This window comes from Lycium ferocissimum, chromosome 3, assembly GCF_029784015.1.
Source record: "Lycium ferocissimum isolate CSIRO_LF1 chromosome 3, AGI_CSIRO_Lferr_CH_V1, whole genome shotgun sequence".
Classification (NCBI taxonomy): domain Eukaryota; kingdom Viridiplantae; phylum Streptophyta; class Magnoliopsida; order Solanales; family Solanaceae; genus Lycium; species Lycium ferocissimum.
Genome location: NC_081344.1, coordinates 47156897 through 47165172, shown reverse-complemented (window position 1 = coordinate 47165172; position 8276 = coordinate 47156897). Strand labels below are relative to the sequence as shown.

At 37.5% G+C, this 8276-nt stretch overlaps 1 protein-coding gene across 3 annotated transcripts; it reads right to left on the bottom strand.

The window, feature by feature from the left end:
* Positions 1-3654: 3654 nt before the first annotated feature.
* Positions 3655-7801, bottom strand: LOC132050255 (uncharacterized). 3 transcript variants are annotated; one of them, XR_009413309.1, is made up of 5 exons: positions 5681-7800; positions 4801-5002; positions 4530-4726; positions 4225-4457; positions 3655-4138 (listed from the first exon to the last, which is right to left on the bottom strand). XR_009413309.1 is itself a non-coding variant. In XM_059441420.1 (4 exons), exons 1-4 carry the CDS (start codon positions 7440-7442, stop codon positions 4387-4389), a joined length of 2226 nt encoding a protein of 741 aa, XP_059297403.1. In that variant the 5' UTR covers positions 7443-7801; the 3' UTR covers positions 3655-4386. The 3 variants fall into 3 exon arrangements, 2 of the variants coding, with proteins under 2 accessions (XP_059297403.1, XP_059297402.1); XM_059441420.1 differs by having other exon boundaries at positions 3655-4457; positions 4530-4720; positions 5681-7801; XM_059441419.1 differs by having other exon boundaries at positions 3655-4457.
* Positions 7802-8276: the final 475 nt, after the last annotated feature.

Below are 8276 nucleotides of genomic sequence, written 5' to 3'. Positions count from 1 at the left end.
TTTTTGGGTTTTTGAAAAAAAGTTGTTTTGGTTATTCTTTTGGGGTTTGTAATAATGTTTGTACGGATTATATTTTGGGTATTTGGGGGTGTTGATATTCCCGGGTTTTTGGGGGATTTTTATTCCCCGCGGGATTTGGGGGTATGTTATAGGATATTGCCCGGGGATTTTGAGCGGTAGTGGTGTGCCCGAGCCCCATCACAATTTGTTTTTTTTGGGAAAAAAAAATATAACAAAAAAAAATTTTTTTTTTTTTGGATAGTACTTGTTTTCGTTCCCGATTATGACTTTTGTTTTTTGTATTTTCTCCGCTTTCTCTGCCATACCCATCGCCCCCCTTTCGGGGGGGGCCCTTTATCCCCAACACGCCCGTTGGGACCCGCGCGGGGGACTCTTATCGGCCGTGGAGCGCTCCCATTCCCCCTACATCTTTATATTTACCCGGTATATTTTGTGTATTGGTTTAGGGGGGCCCCGGGTTCTGTTGTTTTGTTTAGGGGGTTCGGCTGCGTGTATATATGCTTTGATATGTTATGTATAATGATAGCCTTGCAAAGCATATGGAGTCTATTGGTTTGTAAATGGGTTGGAGCCACGTTTAATTTTTTATAAATGTATGGGTCGGTTGTATGCCGAATCTGGTTAATGTTGTCATCAGTTTGGACCTCGGGCACTGGTCACGGCCTACGAGGTTGGGTGCGTGGCCTCCGGCCTTTTGTTTCCAATACTCCTCCTCCAACGCATATACTCTAGTCAATTCAGCTTGTACCTTGACTTTTTCTACGTGAGTAAAGATGGATGCTTCAAACTCGTTGCTCATGAGCTTTAATGACCTCTTCAAGATTTGTAACTCGCCGAAATATATCCCCGTATGTTGCTGCTCCATTGTGACAAAGACTTTCTTTATTCTCTTCGGTTTTCAAGTTAAAGGACATGAAAGAATTTGCTGGCACATCAGTATTCCAATTTGCTCTCACAACATCAAGGAAAGTTTCATGTTTCACCCAAAAGTTAAGAAATCTGAATGACTTCCTAATTTGAACTGCTTCTTATTTGCATTCTAACAATAGAGGAGAGTGATCAGAACTATTTTTGATCAAGTGTGTGATCTCCAAGTTTGGAAACAGCTGTTGAAATTCAAAGTTACCAAGGCATCTGTCCAATCTCTTGAATACAAACTACCTTTGTATCCCAAATCTGTTAAATTGCATGTGTTGATGCAGTGCCTAAAATCCTCCACCTCATTCAAAGAGACAGGTTGTCCACCATACTTTTCATGCTCATCTGTGATCACATTGAAGTCACCACTAACTAGCCATGGTGTATTCATATCTGATGCTAAGTTGTACAAGGAAACCCACAACTCAATTCTTTCCATCCTATCACATTTAGCATAAACTAAAGTGACAGTAATCTCCATGCCAATCTGCCTATTAGATAGTCTCAAAGTGAGTTGTTGTATTTGAGCTAACATTTGGCATCAAATAATATTTTAATTAAATATATATATATATATATATATGGTTTCCTTTACTAATGGCTAATGCGCTTGATTATTTCATTTTGGATTTTGACCTGTTGACCCGAGGGTTGACATTTTGGTCAATCTAAGAGTTTACTTTAACTTCAGGACGTTCTAAATAATGAGATCAGTTTATATAGGCTAATTGGACCAGTTATTAAGGATCTTTAATAGATTGAATCAATTGGAGGTGGTTTGAGTGGAGTTTGATCTTTTAAGAGAGAGTAATGTAAGGCAAGTGAGACTTTAACCCTTAGGGTGTGTTCGGTATGAAGGAAAATAGTTTTCATGAAAAATGGTTTCTTTGAAAATATATAAGTGAGTTTCTTATTTATTTGCTTATGTTTGGTATGTAAGAAAAAATATTAGCGTAAAAGAATTTGTATATAATCTAGGCAACTACTGCGAGAGGTAGGAGTGAGGGTAGGAGCATGGGGTGGTAGGGATGGGGGTTGCAGCGGTAGGGTGAAGTGACGCATGTTAGAGGGTGGGAGGACACAATCAATGTGGAATACCACTTGTGGAACGTGTTTTCCCTACTTCCACTAGGAAAGTTACGTTCCTCGTTTTTAAGAAACTTGTGTTTACTAGAAAAAATATTTTTTGTGCATCAAACAGGGAATCGAGTCTGTCGATGACTCTACCTTTCACCGAGTATATATATATATATATATATATATATATATATATATATATATATATATATATATATATATATATAAGGGTGGGGTGAAGATGACGTATGTTGGAGGCGAGGACACAATCAATGTGGAATACCACTTGTGGAACTTGTTTTCCCTACTACCGCTAGGAAAGATATGTTCCTCATTTTTAAGGAACTTGTTTTACTAGAAAAAAAATGTGTGCATCGAACAGGGACTTGAGTCTGTAGATGACTCAACCCTTCACTGAGATGTGTGTGGGTGTGGGTGTGGGTGTGGGTGTTTGTGTGTATGTATAACCGAGTGTCAATGATTCATGGGTATTTACAAATGGTTCCGGGGGGAGTGATTGTATTATGACCTAGCAGGCCGGTTGAATTGATTATTAGCATATGGACAACATGGTTGTCCCCCATAGTCACGCTCCCCGACACCCCCGTTGGAGTTAGTGTGTATGTTTGGCACTGGACGTACTCAATTTTAATATTGTTGTGGTGAGAGTTTGCATTGCATATGCTATTTTCATGCATATCATCCATATATTCTGACTTGGTGCATTTAATATGATGTTTTGATGGAAGTTGTGCATATCATCTATATATGTTGAATTTGAGAATTCTATGAAGCTCGATTCTTAGTGTTGGATTGGATTTGTGGATAATATCTGCATGTGCTGATTTCGTGCTTAATTAAATGTTGTTTGGATAACACTATCTTGTATTATGTCTTGATCATATCTGTTGTTTATAATTATGAATAAGGCAAGCCAACAGTAAGTTTTTTATAGGCTCGTCACTACTTTGTTAGGGTCGGTCGATGATACTTACCGAGTACGTATTGTTTTTACACTCATGCTACACTTACTTGCATTTTTATGTGCGGAATTAGATGTGAGTACTAGCGGAATACGCAGATATGATTAAAATGCCTTTGTTTTGGAGTTTCAACGTGTCGCTATTTTGCTTCGTAGCACCGAACTCCGATTCTGTTATTTATCTGTCATTCTATTCATAGACAGTGTGGTGTAAAACTCTTGTATTTACTTTCAATTTTAGGTGCTCTTCACTCATATTACCAAGTCATGGGGTATTTTGGTTGAATTTCCTCGCAATTGATATATTCAAATTTGAGGCATTATTGTTGTTCACGTATGATTTCAATATAATTGTTTATAAGAAATAAATGGCTAAAAGCGAAATTGGTTCATCTACCGGTCTGGTGTAAGTGCTATCACGGCTTAGGGGATTTTAGGTCGTGACATTAAAGAATAAATACTCTTTAATTATTTAGTATTCAAATCTCAATAGTACATCTTAACAATTCAGATGTGCATTCAGATTGTATGTCTAAATTTTAATCCACATTTGAATATTCAGATGTATATTTAGATTCGAAAGTCTTAATTTTAATGAAAACAAATGAGGCGTAAGTCCAAGAAAGCTTGATGATGCTCATGAAAAGAAAGAAGGATAAAAAGAAAAAGGAAGCAAGTGACCAATAATGACATTTCTCGAAAGGATATTCACCATGAATAAAGCTGAAGCAAGTGAAAAGAGAGAACATGGCATCTGAGACCTCAGAGGCAGTTTGTTTATATTCACACAAATATGAGCATATGATAAATGTAAAATCCAATCGGTCTTTGGAAAAGCAGGGAAACATTCTGGCTCAATTTGCGCACACTAAAAATTTGATGTAATTTCCAGATATGCAAGAAAAGACTCCACTCGTATGCCCTGGAACGTCACCGAGAATAAATGCAGGAGGAAACTAGAGAAAAACAGAACCAGGTTCAGAAAGAAGATTTCTCCCTCCCAATATATTACTTTAGAGCAGAAGTGATACAACTGCTCTGCATTTTGAGACACCAATCACTTCTCTGACTGATCCCAGATCCTCAATTGGTCACACCATTCAACAAACAAGGCCTCTCCAACAGGCAACAGTTTTCCATCTGAAAAAAAAAAACGTCTATGTCACATGCTACATGAGATTGCCACAGGAGTAAAGGGAAGACGCAAAGAAAACAAGTTTGTGTACAGGAATAGCACATAGCCGCTGAGCATCAGCACCAAAACCTCAAACTGCTTTTTGCTATGGCTTAAAACTATAGTCCAGGTAAGCCACCATGCCTGACTCAGCGTAATCTTCCCATTTTCCTTCCAACAGAAGGAAAATCTTCTATATCAAAAGTTCACTCATTTACAGTGTCTCCTCTCCAATCTCTTCTTCATTATCTTTTGGCCCACCAAAAATTTCAAAATCATCAAAACCTGCGGTAAGAGTTGACGGTCAGCAAAAAATTGCAGTTTTCAAATATTTCCTACATGAGAAACATAATTTACCTGCACCTAAGGCTTCAATATCATCAATTAATGGACCTAAGGGAACTATGCTGCCCGAAGGTGGGTCAACTGTCATCCAGTCTGAACTTTCCATGTCCTCCGAACTTAGTTCCCTCCTGGAAACCCAATCATGGACAAGTTCCATTTTGTCGTAGGAAATAGAGTCCATGGAATCTGGCTCCACGTTCTTCCTGTTGCTGTAAGAAATAAATTAGACATACTCTTTTACAGCTCAAGAAATGGAGAACAATATGTAAATTTCTCCCTTTACCTTTGCCTCAGCCACAGGTTGTACTGAACAAAAGCCAGATCATTAAGTCTTTGATGCTCGATGCAATTTTTTGTTTCATGCATCTCTTCTAAAGGAATTCGACCTGGCTTGGACCTGATCAAACTTGATGTTTGACTGAGAATACGGATGGCCAAGTGAGTCAAATTTGAGCATCCTCCACCATAATTTAACCACCACTCAGCTGCAAAATTACAATATAATGACTCCTGTCAATTCTGAAACAGACAAAGATTCACTATACGAGGAGGATGACACTACATTATTACTTGTTAATTTGCTTTGCCAAACTCCAATAATTTCCTGAACTAAAGAATATTCCATACTTAGACTAAAAAGAATTTTTCTCCACAATCTGTAAAGTCAAATCTCAGGCAAACAAAAGGGCAAACAACCCATGCGGCTTGAAACCTTACCAGCATCCCATCCAAGCAAATGCAAACTGTCTAATAGTCTCTTGAAACTAGAAGGATACACTCTATGCAATAGAGCATAATTCCAACAAGCTTGTGGCCATTAACAGCAAAATATTTCTCTGATCGAAGGATCTTAAGTAGAAAATAAGTATCAATCCCATTACTACCAAGCATATACAAATAAAAGCTTGTAGACATAAGCTGACCACACTAGAAGGAAATGGGAACTAAACAAGAGATAGAAATGAATATAAAATATAATATAATATAATATGCATATTCATTTTGATGAGGCATAGAGCTACTGTTTATTTGACACTCTATGAGCAAGAAAATCCCAGAATTATAGGTTAGCGGTAATATTCAAGTTGAGATAAACTAAATTTGCTGAATGACTAATTGTTTCAAAATTTCAAACCACACAAACAGACTTTTATGACACTCACCAGGAAAAAGAGTGTCTCTGGCTCTCACTGCCATTTTCCTCCCAAAATCTCCAGCACAGTTGTGGTAAGAAGTAGTTTCTTTCACAATTTTGTCTTGGATTTTAGGATCAGGAACCAACTTCTCTATACAATCATATACAAGTGATCTGATATGGAGGTGCACGTCTTCCTCAGTGGCATAGAAAAACTTGGGATTGAGGTAAAACCCTGCAGCATGAAGAGGATGTCGCTCAAGTGGTTCCCACCTGTGATCTATAATATTCCAATAAACTGAGTATTCCTTCTTATCGACAAACTCTTTCTTAATTGTTTCTTTTGCTCGATAGAGCCCTGCATAAACATACGCCATTGCAGGCCTCTCCTCACTGCAGACTATCCTTAAAAGCCTCAAGAAGGGATCTGTCAAGCGGGTAATCAAGCTGCAAGTAGACCAAAAGGACTGATTATTGATATAATCTAGCACGGCAAACCCCTCTGGTTTCTTTGAATATGGGCTCTCCATCCACTCCATTGAAGTAATCATCGATTGCAGATTGTGTTTGATATTTACCATTCTTTTTAGTGTCAAAAAGTCGGTTGCCGAGCGTGTAACTCCCAAATCAACCAAGTCAACTCCAAAGGTGAACTTTCTCATCATACTCAAGAGAACGTTATTGTTGTAGATGAATCTTGATATCGACTTGGCTTGTTCCATTATAGTACTGATCCACTCAACCTTTTTTATGTCCTCGAGCATCAAGTCAATGGAGTGAGCAGCACAAGGAGTCCAAAAGAGTGTAGGGTAAGCATCAGTGAGTCTTTTCCCAGCAATAACGTATCGCTCCTCATTACTAGTTATTACTTGCAACACATTTCTCACACCAACTTCCTCCACTACCTCCTTAAGCAACTCATATAGAGAATCCGTAGAATTAATTAGGGTAGACGCATCCACAGACCTCAAAAACATCGTCCCTTCGGGGCAGTACACCAAAAAGTTTACCAATATTTTACCCTTTCCTGTAATAAACTCATCAACCAAAAGAGAACAACCAGTCCTTGCCCAGGTGGTTGAACATTGATCAATGTCATGCCTCACATCTTGAACTGAAGCTTTTAGAACCCAACTTCTGAGGTCATGGTAAGAAGGGCCTGCAACTTGTGTTCCTTGGGAAGCGATCACATCAATCATCGGTTGGAAATAAACGGAATTTACAGCATCAAGAGGCACCCTTGCATCTAAAAGGAATCTGGCTACTGCCATATGCACATGATTGTTCACTCTTTTCGACTGATTAATCGCTACAGCCATAGCATTATTATTATTATTAACTAAGGAAGAGGCTTTTCTAATCCTACTTTTTTTCTTCCTACCACCAACTCCTCCTTCGTCTCGATTCAAAAACAAATTAGAGGTTTCTGTTTCGGGCATTGGAAGCAAGTCAACTTGGAGGCCACAAGTATCAGTAAATACACCATTATTATTATAAGTTGATATTTCCTGAGCAAGTTTTTGTTTTTTTCTCTTCTTCATTACAACACCATTTAAGCTCTCTTGCATAAGAAGGCGAACATCAGGTTGAACTCTCAAACAAGTAGATGCATTACCTTTCTGACCAGCAAGATGTTCTTTAATCCTATGAATTCCACCACCCTTAAATATTTTACCACAATATATACACTTTAACTGCACCCTCTCCCCATTCATATACATTTCACAATGTTTCCATGCTGGGTCATGTTTTTGTGAGGTAACTGCCACCGGTTCCAAGTTAGAACCCATTATACCCTTCAATCTATTCTATATATACTTAAAATAAAAATGAATAATGTAAAGGCGTAAAAATGAAGACTTACTTGTAAAATTGTTGGTTCGCTAGAAAGATGGGAGAAACCGAGTTAGGGATTCCGAGATTGGGTTTTTTTTCTTCATTTTAATAGGGAAAGAGAGAGTCGAAGGATGACCGGTTGAGATTGTAAATCGGGAGAACAAAAGTTCGGGTTGACTTGTGAATGGTGAGGGTTTGGACCGGTTTACTAAGGCAAGAGAACCGGGAGTTTCAGTATCCTGTCATTTTTGGTCATAGGCAACGGCCTAAGCCCTACAGAATTCGGTTCTTGTTTCTTTCCTTGAACCGGCCACACTCGAGGACTTCTACGAACTCAATACACGTCCAAAACCCCTCTAAAGAGTCTATATGGCCAAGCAATTAAAACCTGCTTATTTTGAGAAGTGTTTTTTTAAAAAAAATATTTTTGATGAAAAATATTTTGTGTTTAAAATGTATTTTTGATAAGCAGATTGTGTTTGATTTAAATTTTTTTTAAAAGTGCTTTTGAGTGTCAACTTACGAAAAAAGACAAGTATCAATGAATGTTTACTATTAAGATTATTATATAGAGAGAAATCATTTTAAATATTTATCATGAAAAACTTTAATTAAGGTTTTACTTTTATTTAATTAAAATTAAAGAAAACATATTAAAATTTTCTATCAATATGATACATAGATGAATCCAAGACATAGTAAATATTGGTATGATAAGTAATTGTAATTTTATTTTTATCAATTATACGTATGAGTGAGATCTCATTAAGAATCACAATGAGTTGGTA